Source organism: Brienomyrus brachyistius, chromosome 6, assembly GCF_023856365.1.
Source record: "Brienomyrus brachyistius isolate T26 chromosome 6, BBRACH_0.4, whole genome shotgun sequence".
NCBI classification, from domain to species: Eukaryota; Metazoa; Chordata; class Actinopteri; order Osteoglossiformes; family Mormyridae; genus Brienomyrus; species Brienomyrus brachyistius.
The window spans coordinates 26,666,197-26,680,041 of NC_064538.1; the positions used below are offsets into that span (position 1 = coordinate 26,666,197).

At 40.0% G+C, this 13,845-nt stretch overlaps 1 protein-coding gene across 1 annotated transcript; it reads right to left on the reverse strand.

Annotated features, from left to right (window-relative positions):
* Positions 1–233: 233 nt before the first annotated feature.
* Positions 234–13,635, reverse strand: LOC125745051 (ADP-ribosylation factor-like protein 8B-A). Its single transcript, XM_049017471.1, has 7 exons — positions 13,244–13,635; positions 7,522–7,602; positions 6,767–6,840; positions 6,362–6,455; positions 5,616–5,683; positions 4,298–4,368; positions 234–3,334 (listed from the first exon to the last, which is right to left on the reverse strand). Exons 1-7 carry the CDS (start codon positions 13,631–13,633, stop codon positions 3,285–3,287), a joined length of 828 nt encoding a protein of 275 aa, XP_048873428.1. The 5' UTR covers positions 13,634–13,635; the 3' UTR covers positions 234–3,284.
* Between the last annotated feature and the right edge of the window lie 210 nt (positions 13,636–13,845).

A 13,845-nucleotide genomic window follows, 5' to 3' on the forward strand; every position in this document is an offset into this window, starting at 1 on the left:
AATCTCACAAACTATATTAATGTGAAGAGCTTTATAAAAACAACTGAACAATAGCTGATTTCATTTAAACCATTAAACTAAATGATGTGGTCAGGTAAATAAAACAAGCATGGAAACACACGTGCCATTTGTATTTTTTTTTTTAACCATATAAAATATGTTGTATGATAAAGACATTAACTACTAAATGCAAAACATAATATAGTGCGGAAAAAACATTTCAGATTTATAGCTCACAGGAAAAAGCCTCAAAAAAAGTAAATTTATTGACAGACCATGGAGCAGGGGTGGGAGAAATTAAAAGCAACACAAGACAAAATTCACCTAAATTAATCAGTCAGCCTAGTTCTTTGCAAATCTGTCACCTTTTCCACATGCAGTGCTGGGAGGACTTTTCTGCTGCAAGAATGGACAAAGTTACAGATACATTCCAAGAGGTACTCAGGTGGTCAACAGAAGAGAAAGATCAGCCTTCTCCCACAAAAATGACTTATTTTCCAGTGACCCGGCCCATATGTTAAGTGTATGAATGAGGATGTACCTTATCTGATTAGGCACAGTTGAAAAATGAAGGAATTCCTCTCCGCAGTACACTATACACAGCAGTCGAACAGCGAGACTGGATGCATCACCAAAGCTACACTTATAAAAGGCGTGAACGCGACACGAGAGACAAGGCAGTAACAACAGGGTGCATGTTGCTCCATTGGGTATCGTCCATGCGAAAGCCAACCTGGGGAACTAGGCGCACTAGTGTTTCCCTGTAGATGTTCTGCAGACCGTGACCATGGGTCAGTTTTGCTTGGCTTTTGCGTTTTCTTTTGGTATAAACTTGGTAAAATTTAAGTTCTAAAATCAACCTCGCTTGTATAATGTGCTAATAAATCCCTAATGGGCATTAAGATGGGGGCATTGATTGGCACTGCTGAAAACAAGCTGCTCAGGGTCAAGATGGTGAGATATTTACAAAGCTAGCTCTGCACTGAAAAATGTGCATGCACATTACAGAGCAACACAATAAACGGAACATTTCTATACATTACAATTAATCATCTGTTAGAGGTAATTATGTCACATAATCCAGGGTCAGCAGCTTTAAATCCTATGGAACTAATTAACTGGCCCTTTTTTACCGTTCAGAACGTACTCAAGATTAATGTTCTAGCACCGATGCCCAACTTTTACATCGTGTTATAATTTGTTATTTTACCATATATATTTCATCTTACATGTGTAAAGTGTAAAACATCGTAGTTTAAAAAATTGTTCTCATGGTAAAGGTATCCTATCATTTGAAGTTTCTGTAATATTCTGTATTTTCTCCAAATACAAATTGTAGCTTTTATGTGGTCTGTATTTTAATTGTTGGTAAAATTCAGAAATTCCATTTATCCTGCATTGTGCATTATTCCTTAGACTCCATGCAAGGAAAGAGACTAATAAATTTGCATTTATGATATACCTCTAATGCTGCATACTCAATGTAAATTACATAGTTAAAAAAAAAAAAACGTACAAAAAATGAATTTGCGATAAAAAGAAATATATCTTAAAAAGGAGGATTGGGGAAGGGGGGGCAATATGCATCCTGAATTTATAATGAGAGCCACATGTTCACCATTAAGGCTTTGGGGGAGACATTCAAAAGTGAATAACATACACTGTACAGTGCTAGTCCCTGTGCTCCTCATGGTCACACATCACATTACGCAGCATGAGTGTGCGTGGGAAGGGGCGTGCGGCAGGGAAGAGACACACAAACCCAGACAGCACACAACATCCTGTAAACACTCCCAAATCTGCAGAAACACTTTTAGAATGAAAAGCACTGTGTGAAGAATTAGGTAAAGCCAAAAAAAGACCTTATATCAATTTTATGACCACTTACATGCTCATCTACACAAAAAAAAAATGTGCGTACATTGGTATGAAAACTAGAAACCTCTGCCCCTACTTTCTCGCAAGGAAAACACTTCCATTAACCTGTGCTTCTATTAATTACTTATCACATCTTTTGTTTATTTACAAAAGTGCATTTATAGAATTCTCGAGAGCTGTCTTAGTACAGGAAGGCTATGTTAAAATAGATATTGTAGATGTGTTGCAGCAATGAATAAGGTACAGTAATAAAATTAAATGCATGCCCATCTCTTAAATTTATATATGCATAACACACACACACACACAATATGAATGAATGTATGTATATATGTTTGTGTGTGTTAATACTCGGCAAATTGTTGCCCAGGTGTACACACCTGGAATGCTTTTGTCTGCTTTAGAGATTTCGCAGAAGGCACTTCTAGTCCTGCTTCTAATTCTGCTGTCCTCTCTGGTCAACTAACAGCACTCCAAGCTTCATTCCACTCAGGCAAATTTCAGACCCAACGAGGTCAGGTTCGTTACATTCACAAGCTTTCTGACAGAAGTATGCACATGTGTGTTTGCGTATCAGTATTTATCTACTGCATATATATGCATTTCATCTTCTATGAACAATATGCATACATACAAATCCATTCTCCCATAGAAACTATGAACATATTTTTATATGCCAGATTTCCTCTGCTTTTCTATATTTTTTAATGCTTTCATTGTATCACTTTCTTTAAATTATGTTTTGAAGGATTTCATGAAGCAAAACACATTTGTATCGGAAAAATGATTTAACAGTTTCAATGATACTGTGACACCACACACAGAAGAGAAGCGGCAGCATATCTGTTAAATCCTGCTACAATTTCACAGGGTTAACTGGGCTGGGCTGGGAAACCTTCATTGTGACCCGAAGGGTAGTGTGTTACAGTGAGAGACTGCTTCAACCGGGTGACAAAGAGCAAGCGCGTCAGATACCTGCTGCAGAAGTCGGTTTCTAAAAAGTTTATCTTTTTTAAATTAAATAAATAAAAAAGACCTGCAATTTGGCATGATGAAGCCAGAGGACGTGCCAGGGATTGGCCGCTAGGTCCCTCCACCTCAGAATGTTTTTGGTTTTCTCAACTGACTGTGTCGTAACAACTCTAGGACACTTTAAGCTATGGATTTGATACTGAAGGCTACTACATTTTTAGCAGTGCGCAAGGCAGCAGACCAGAGTGAATGGTGGTGATATGTGGGGGTGGGGGGGGGGGGGGTGCGTGGCTGGTGGGTAGACTGGGTGGTGCACAACACTGCCATGAGGGGGCCGGACTACTGAACGTCTCCACAGCAGGAGCAGGATGACGGGTGAGGCTGATGGGGCAGACAAAACCACAGGGGAAGGAACGGGGACGATTTTTGGACTTTCAGCTCCTCCGGGATTTTGAGTGTTGTATAAGCCATTGCAGTGTGATATCTGTGGAGAGGGAGAGAAGCACACTGGGTCAGAAAGAGAGACATCAGTGCCATAAGTGTGACAGTGAGACACAGCCTGATTATGTATTTAGTTTGGCCAAAAGGTCTGTGGAAAAACAACACCGACAACAGGCTGCTTTTATTAGCGTTATCTCTGCCAGTGAGAGCCTTAAAAACAGAGTTTGAAAATTTAGCATAAAAAGCAGAAAAACACTTCCAATGAAACATCAAACATAAAGCACTGATAGGCATGCTTCCAAGGAGCAAGTTTTAATCTGTGATTACAGCTTTTCAGGATGATTATAGTTGTACACACAGCCATTGAAAAAGAGAGACCACTATTTTTTTTAAAACAAATCTGCATTTTTAAATCCTGGTTTACAATTGCTGCCAGAAGGCTACACACTGAGCAGCAGGATGCTTCCAGGTTAAAAATTTCCAAGACAGCAGTACACAACAACAAAGTGATGCAGGAGACACTGGGAACGACCAGAAAGCAGCCAAAGGCTGGATGCGACTTTCTAATGCCAGAGATGACCGTTAACTTATCCGATAGTTTTTTGTGAATCGTAGGATGACATCAAGTGACCTTCAAAAGGAATGAGAAACATTAAGTGCAGGTGTGAAGTGCACTGCTAGTACAGTTTGTATCAGGCTCCTTGAGACAGGACTGAAGTCCCATAAAACAAGGATGAGGCCCTTCAAGAGAAAGGAAGAACCAGGCTGCAGTTTGCAAAAAACTATATAAATAATATATACAGACTCACACCCAGAAATTAAGAAAAAACCTGTCCTATGGTCTCAATTTTATCTACGGCTGTGTGCTTTTTTTATTAATTGCTTAAGGAAAATTAAAGATTACCGTTTTATGATGTAATACAAACGTATTGACCTGTGCCATTAAACAACCATTTAAGGTGTGCAGTATTTATTATGAGAGATACCACATCTCTATCACACTTGCCTATGTTGTCCTTTTCCTTGCAAGAAATTGAATAGCAGCAAATCTCTCTGTCCTGGATAGCTGACAAGTTCCTGCACAAAAAAAAAATAATAATAAAAATAAACACACACACACACACACACACACACACACACACACACAATATAACAGGTAAAAAAGGCAATAAAATGAGACATAGAAATTAAAAACAAATAAATGAAGCAATCAATCATAATATTAATGCTATAATCAATAACTTGTTTTTGTACTGGTTGTGTTTTGCAGTGATTATTTTAAATAAACTACTAGCTAAAGACACGTTTTCTGGTTTGAGATCAAGAGTTTTTCTGCTGTATGCTTTCATAGAAGAACTTAATCTGCGTTTTGGTACAGTATCAATATAAAGTAAATAACACATTAAGTTACTGTGCTTTGTAGACCAGGGGTGACTTACTGGGTACATAATATTCGAGGACAACATAACCGAAATTAAGCAAGTTTAAGGGGAACATCTGGAGTTTGCGCAGTATCAATTAATCCACAGACCCCATAAAACTATAATAGGGGACTGTAAAGTAGACTCCCTGCTTCCAAAAAAGCTACCCATACTCAAAGTGAGACATGCATTCCTTCAAATGGTGAAGTGGCAAAGGTGTAGCCAGCTTTGGAGCGCAACAGTGATGTAAAACCGAAGAGATGCTTATGTACTATTCACATGTTTGTACATGATTCACAGTGTCATTACGTTTTTTTTTTCCTGTGTGCTAATTTCCGCTAGCATATCTGTAAGAATCGCTGTGTTATGCAAATATCAAACGCTAGCGTAATTAGCATTTGCTTATGTAAATTTGCATTATGAGTCCATTGCATTCAGTTGTTCTACAGTACTTTAGGTAGTAGGTTGAAAATTTTCATGTTCTGAGTTAACGGGAATGCATCAATACATTGCAATGTGCGATACTACAAATAATTAATAATATATAGAATTTGCCCTATTTCTCTTCAGATAATCCATGAATATTGATGCAGTTCACTGGTATCTCCAAGCACTGACGAATCAGATGGTGGCAACAATCAGCTCAGTTTGGTCACGTTTTTGGCCCTGCTAGTAAGCCGGGCTGTGTAAGCACAGGTACAGATTGAGTACAGATACTCGCAATTGGAAAACAGTCTGGTCTTAGTATGGCTCATTTCCTGGCGGCAGTGGAAAAACGCCATTATAGTTGTGCACGTGGGTATTGGCTTGCTAATGAATTACACGAGAGTCAGTGTTCATTTTATATTACTGCTCCAGGAACACAAGTAACTAATCCCTGCCCATAAATCGCATCATACTCACATTTTTTCAATAAGCTGCTTTTCATCCAGAGCATTAGAAAGATCCCTCTTGTTGCCAAGCACCAACACCTGAAAAAGATGAGATGAGGGCACTCAGTACTTTATCTGGCATTAACCAGCATGGTGAGTCCAAGCCCTTAAGGAGAGAAAAAAAATACATGAGAAATCTTTGAAGGCCAGAAAATTCATTGGGTTTGTTGCTCTTGGATACAGGGCCTCATTGTACCTGCAGTGACAACCATATATTACCTTATTTTTATAGCCATGATAACAGCCAATAAGGCTTCCTAGTCCAAAAAGTACAATAAATGGAGCCTCAAGAGTCCAGAGCTGGGACTGTAAGGGAGTCCTGGATAGTGCTCCGTTTCTGAATGACTGAATGGACCTGGCCGCCTCCAGGCTTTTCTGCCTGTGCCCACAGAAGAGTGACAGGCTCTCTGATGATCACATTTGGGATTCTAACAGACTTTGGCAAGGAGTATGTGTGGGTCGGGAGGAGATCTGCAAAATGTTACGGGGGTGCAGGGTGGGGGGTTTGCAAGGGTGAGCCGAGGACCTTTTACGAGAAACGAAGGCACTGCAAATCCATGCCATCCACAACACAAATCAGGAAATTCCCAACGGCCCAGACATTTCAAGCAGATTTATGTTTAAGTTTGCACCAAACAAATGGTAAGAACCGAACTCTAAGAGCTCAGACATAGTAGTAAATATGCGCATAACAGCTGTACACCGGTGTGCACTCACAGGGATTCCTTGTAACTGCGGCTTGTCTAACAGATTGTGCAGCTCATTCCTGGATGCTTCCACCTTCTCACGGTCTGCTGCGTCCACCATATAACTGACAAACATCCAAGTGTCAAGATGTCATATGTGAACAGACAATGTCATCACTCGGGTTATATAAACAATGGTTAAAGTGAAGGGCACTTAAATCTAATTACTGCTGAAATGTTTCTTCGAATTATTTGGCGTTTACATTTGTGCACCCACATTGCTACGGATGTATAAATATCAGATTATTATTATTTTTTTAAATAACTATCACTGTTCCATGACTGCTGAATGTGATTATCCCACTGGCTGTGCCAAACAAAAACCTAACGAGTCATGCTCGTAGCAATGTCTCACATTTTCTTTCAGTGTACTCACACTATAGCGTTGACACCTCGACAGTATCGCTCCCACATACTCCTGAACCTTGGCTGCCCTCCTATGTCCCAAATCTGTAAAGGCAGACGGAAGACCACAACAAAACAGCAATCAGTCAGATGGCCATCACCCCACCCCATGTCAAATGAGAGGCTTCCTCTGCAAAAAGATGGTCGATGAAACTTGTATGTGTTGAAGCATCTTATTCACTCACATAAATCCTGAACAACTTTTTCCTTAACTAGTTATTCCTGGCGAAAAAAATGATTACCTCTACAGTCTTGACTATTTAATGGCATTCCTTTCTAAAGTGAACAGCAAAGCATCTAATGAATTTTAAGGGTGCTTAATGCAAAGCCATTATGTAAGAGCATCCATCTTTGAACTAACATGGAAAAGGGTGTTTTCCAAAAAAAATGTTAATGATCCATGTACAAAAATGTCTTTTTCCTAATTCAGCACCAATATGATTACATATAAAGATAAGAACATTTGCGTGGATTCTTAATTCTCAAAGTATTACGACCTCTAAAGGAAGACACCCTCATAAGGTGTTTATAACCATACAGGACACTTGGGGAGGGGCATTTCCCTGACCATTTACCAAACTTACCAGAGTAAAAATTCATGACAGACAGTGTACTCTTTTGGGCTGAAGAGGGCACTGTGTTCCCATAGCTGAAGACAAAGTAAAAAGCAAGCAGGAAAGAGAAGGGGGCCAAGGGAATGAAACCGAGGCAAGCCAAGCATATCACCTTAATGGTAACATTGCCCTTGGTGACCTTCCTCATGTTGAAACCGACTGTTGGGATCATGTCTTCGCTGAACTGTCCAGACTGAAAAACAAGAGCAGAAGAAAACTAATAAGAAAAACTTTTATATATTAATACGAAATTTAAGTCATGCTTCACTAACAAAAACTAAAATTTCGGAAACACAAACTGACAAAAGTGAACAATCCAGGAAACTTATTTAAAAGACTAACGATAAAATGTAATTTTAAATACAAAGAACAGATATTACAGAACCGCAGAACACTATTTGTGTATAATTACATTAGGTAATTACTCCTGGTGAAATTCAATTTGAATGACTGCAACATGCTGTTGCTCCTCTTGTTCATCTTCAGTATGCTGTATAGCAAGTCTACTGTATGAAAGGCCTGGTCACCTGACTAGGCCTAAGTGGAAGTGAGTGAGGGAGTCTTGTGACAAGTGACTCGCATGCGGAAGGAAGACATTTCCTGTTACCATGTAAAAGGTCATAAGTGCTAAAACCTAATGATTGTATGCCTCAAATCTCATTCTCTTTAAAGGAGAAAGGGGGGGAAATGAGACACAGGACTAAACTTTTAGGCCACGTATGAAAAAAGCAGACTGACAAGATACAACCACCTCTTACTGTCAATCAGCTGTTTTGTGTGCATCTTTAATATTTAAAATGAAATGAATGTGGGAATCAGAGCTGGGAACTTGTTCAGACAACCAAGAAATCATATGTGTGTAAAACTGGTAACGGGATTGTCATGAGCCTGGAGCCTATCCCAGGAAGCACGGGGTATGAGGCAGGGAGGCACGAGGCAACACTCTGAACAGGATGCCAGGCTATCACTGGGCACACCCACACACAGCATAACAAAATCTTATATAATCCATAACAAATTTTATAAATACAAATGACTCAGGGCACAACTGATACAACAATTAGCTTCTGAATATTATCGTTCCACAAATGTATCAGCATTGGTGAAAAACCTGCCAATTATTCACTAATAATGTTAAGTATAACAGGCAATGTACAGTAATTTAAACGGCTCGTTTAACTGACGAAAGTTCACATTATTTGCTCGTTTTTTTTGTTGTCTATATTAAGACTGATAATCACATCAGTCAGTGAAAGACGAGTGTCTGGTTTTTAACCATATTATTAATATACTGGCTGGTATGAGCAATCAATTTCTCTAACCTCTTAAAATCAGTATAAGAAATTAAACTTTCATATCAGTCAGAACCTGACGCAGATGTAGAAATGGATTTCATAAGTTTCATAAAATATTTCATAGTAATCCTACTGTTTCATAAGATATGAACAGGATAGGAAGATCAGACAATGCAAACAAGGCGGGTGTGAGGAAAAAAACATTCTAGAAAAGCTGCATGTTCTTTTTCGATTGAGGTGGGTAATGGTCAAGGAGCACACATATGCCAAAAGTGGAACCTACAGGTTTCAGATCATTTCTGAAAAATCATTAACTTGTATTGATTCAGTAAACAGGGCTGGTGTGTAGCTCTGCAGGTTAAGACTATAATCGCAAGGTCGGCAGTTCAAATCCCGTGACCAAAAAAGTGACTTCTTGAGAAAGTCCCTTAACTTCTTTCACTACAGAGACATTGACTGAGCCTGCTGTCTGACCCTCACTTGCATGTTGCTTTGGACAAAAAGTATCTGCTGAATGAAGAAATGCTTGAAGAGCTTTTAAAAATTTGCAAAATAAACAATAATAATTATTATAAGGTAATCTGTATTATCAGTAGAACTGGGCAATTAGAAAAAAAGTACAATATTTTGATTTTACAATAATAGGCTTAATAATACTATCTAGTGATTCAACCCCCCACCACACACACACACACACACACACACACACACACACACACACACACACACCAACCACAGAATCAAGCAGGGTCAATTGTCAATTTAGATTAATGGTAATAAGTAAACGCCATAACGTCAGTTTCCCTATGACAAGATTAAGCTGGGGGGTGGGTAGGAAAAGTGTATGAAAATACAGGGCAATCAGAGAGAATTTTAGCTGCATTTCTGCACGACACAGCAGCTACCAAATAACTTCTTACAGAGGGTTGCAACACAGACACTAACTGATGCAGTCTTACTCTAGGACCTGAGTCCAACAGAACAGAAGCATCCAACACTGTACAGCATGACAGACACGTGCTACAAAAGAATTGGTCTGTGCGATGAATAAAATTTACCAAAGTAGCACCTCTGCGATATATTCTACCTAGTAGTTCAAGCCTATTGTGCAATTAAAAATAATGTCCCCATCTGTGCAGAGTCCATACATACACAACAGAGCACGTTTCCTCAGTGGGTGGAAGTAGCTAGCTTGATGACAAAAAAATGAAGCAGTATTAAGTGCTAAACCAGTCCTCAAAATGAGCTTGTAGAAGAAACTCAAATGAAATTAAGGATGAAACATAAGGGAAAAAATGACAAATACAACACCAAGTGGAAAAGGGACTTCCCTTGGCTAATTTTTGACGTGGAACAGTAGATCTTGTTCTGTTGCTGGTGCAGGGAGGCTCCAGAAAAGATAAAAAATAGACATTCCTTACGTAGTGGGTAACAGCGTTTTAAAAACAGACAACACACAACAGAATTTTCCAACATCACCTTCTAAGAGATTTTTTCTCTTATTAGTGATTTACACACATTCTTAATTTAACTAAAAATAAGATTTGCACTGATAATTTTAAGTGCAATATTTTGATGTATTGGTATGTTATAACAGTCGATATGTCACCGCAATCTACCTTTACGAGCAAATTAAAAAAAAATTGTGCACCCTGTATAACCATTGCGAATAACGCACCAGTTAAGCAATGAACTGCACTTGTAGTTGCTTTTAGAGAAGGAATCAAATGTTATATACTTTTGCTATAGTTTTGTGGTCTGTGCTACAAAACAATCAACCTCTGTAGTACCGGTGCTATATGTAAGAAAGAAAGAAAAAAAAGGTAATATAAAGCCCTGGCATCCTTTATTTCTTCAGACTGAAAGTGGCAATTCACTATTTTGAGTGGTGAATGAGGCAACAAAATCCCGCGTCGTCTTCTACAGAAAATGGCTGACCATTCAATGCACTCAACTCCATTATTTTAGTAGTTGTGTCTTCATCACTATTCAAAGTTTAGCAGAACCAGAGCTAAAGTTAAAATATGGAGAAACACAAGACTGATACTAACCACACTTCTCCTAAGAGTACAGTAGCAGTAACTTTAAATGACAGTCATGGTGCTGTGAATGGAGATGTAAAAAGGGAAGTTCAATCCTTAGGCACATGAAGATGACATCATAATGTCAATGACCAAGAATCATGGAAAAGAATATATTAGGTCAAAAGAAGCTGTTTATTAAAAAAGGACAAAGCCACAGGTTGCCTATGGAGTTCTACAATATAGCTGGGTGACAAAGCATATATTAAATCTCCAAGACTTAACAAGACTAGGGCTAGTAAGGCACACAGAGCACAAGCCTTAATCACCTCCACGCACCAGTCATGGATACAGATAGGCTACAAGTGCCTGAATCAACAACAGGGACTAAGAAAATCTTAGCTTTCCTGAACACAAAATACCCAACTACAAATAGCAGTTAATCAGAAGCACTTTATTCACATTTGTATTACATACTAATACCTAGACTAAGCTTAACAGACAACTTAATCACACCTGTGGCCTAATTAAAAACTTAAAAACACAATGAAACTCAACCTGGAGGGCAAGAAGGTTCAGTCTAGAAATGCCACTGGAGGACAGCGATTTTTACTGATATCGATATATTACAAAACGCTTTCAAAAATAATATAGGCGACAAGGTTATTAAGCCTGGCTCCTTGGTTTAGGACCACGGAAGGTGCGGAAAACACCATTGACACGCCTGTCCTGCTGACATACGAGTCACATCCATTTATCCATTTTTCAGTTGCTGCTTATCTAATAAGAGTCTTGGTGATGCAGAGTCATTTCTGAGAAGCCAGAGGTGTAATACTGGGTATCCCCTTGGGAAGGATGCCAGACTGTCACATAAGAACATTAAGAGCATAAATTAGAAATAAATACATATACATTTTCCAGTTTTAAAATATTTTATGTCTATTTCAGAACAATACATTTCCATAAGTACTGGGTAAGGAAATTCATTGGTGAAAAAAAATCTATTTCAACTAAATTAATATGAGGGATCCGTTACCTGAACGTTATGCTTTTCCTACTTCAGCAGATCTAATACAAGGTGAAGAACTCAAGTGCAGTCATGTATAGTCTCAGTCATTACCTAGGATTAGGTACCTCCCTGCCCATCCCAGTGCCTGTGACTCAACTTATTCAAGTATGGATGCAGTCAGGTGCTTTACTAATACACATCGTTATTGCATCTCACAGTACCGTCAGCCAACAAAACTATTAGAATGATTCACTGCTCGACTTCAAGGGTAAAGAAAACTTCCTAAGGCTCATTCCGCACTGTAGATTAGAAAACAAGTATCTATTCAGCTGATCAAAATACAATTTTACATAGGATAAAGGCGCGTTATAGGCCGACAGACATCACCCACATTTTATTCAGACAATGAACGTGTCCCGTCCCCCCATTTCCATTTCGGTAGCTATACAGCTCCACTGTACAGCCTTCATTGCAGTCAATCAGTATGTACATGTTCTGGCACATTACTGCTCCGATGCGGTATTGTGTCGGAACCGGGACCAATCATGCCAGACCGGACGATGACTCGGGTCTTGGACCCGGACCCATCTACACACAGTAAAATGAGACGTGGGGTTTCAGATCACATTCCTGAGACCGACATAGGAGCATCTGCCTCACCTCATAATTTTTTTTTATGAAAAATAAAATAACACACTATACAAGCTTGGTCATACAAGCGATGCATCATTTTTTTGGTTGACCCGAAAATAAGGTGCGACCTCGTGCACAGAAAACATGGCGATCGTTTATCTGAAACCTAAAAATAAAAACAAAAGTCTAAAAGCTGGCAACGTACTTGTTTCCCAATACCTGATATCACGGGTACTCCAGCGACGCCCGCATGACTGCGAAAACAGCTCAGCCGCGCGTTGGTTTTATTCTTAGCTACTCACTTCCGACGCATGTTGATAATGCGACGTGCCTGTTTCATCTCTGCACGCCACCGTGCAGTCAGTGCATGATGCGTCGCGGTATGAATAAATTAAATTGAATATAAACGCACTTCATGATATCTAGATGTGCTTAATTTGTATTTACGGCCCGTCATTCGTCTAGAGATGGCAGAAAGGCAGAGGACCAGGCTTAGCTGGGTGAAAGCACATCCGACGGCCGGCCTTAACCTCAAGTCGGTTTGCATACAGACCCCTAGCTGGCTATGGCTAACCGCAAACGGGGTACGTCAGGTGATATACTTCGGTAACTAGACGTACATTTGTGGGTTAAAGGCGTGTAAAATGACCGGATATCATAAGATCTTAACATTGTCCAGCCTCTTCCTAAGCTAGCTGTGCAGCTAGTTAACTAGCTAGTTACAATAAAACAGCACATCCGAAGCAAACAGCTAGACCTCTTTGTTTACATAGCTACCCAGCTAACCACCCGAAACGCTGGGCGGCTTCCATCCCACCTGCGCCTCGCGCACGCCTTTTACTAACACATTTCGTCGTCGCCGACTTCTCGACTCACGGCTATAACGTTGACGAACGTCGTCTTCCCCGAGTACTGAAGTCCCACCAGAGTCAGCTCCATCTCCTCCTTCCAAAAGAGGGACTTGAACCAGTCCAGAAGCCGGTTTAAAAGGGCGAGCATCTTGCGGCCGTGAGACTGAGCGGCTGGAGGGCGACGCAGGAGCGAGCGTAGTTCGTGGGTCTCGCGGAGCGCGAGCCGGTAGGGCGACGTGCGGCGGGTGCGCAGGAAGTGCGATCTGTCATATGACTGCGAGGCTGGGAAGAGAGCTCGGCGCTGGAAAGGCGGCCCGGCCAGGCTGTCAGACGCACGGATCAACAGTTGAAATGATGACCTCTGCTGGCGCGCACATGCAAGGTGTACCGACACGCAACTGTGCAGGGAAGCCATGTTTCCGGGGAGGGAAAGATCTCAGGACTAACACTGCTTATGGGTCATGATATTGATAATTATACTGAATTACTAGTATTTACTTTCTTTTTAGATTAAATAACGTTTGTAGTGTCTGCTATGATGATGATGCAGAATATTATTACGGTTTCTCATATTTATCTGCTTAGAGTGTCACGGTGATTTGCCCAGACAGCACCACCTTCTGCCCG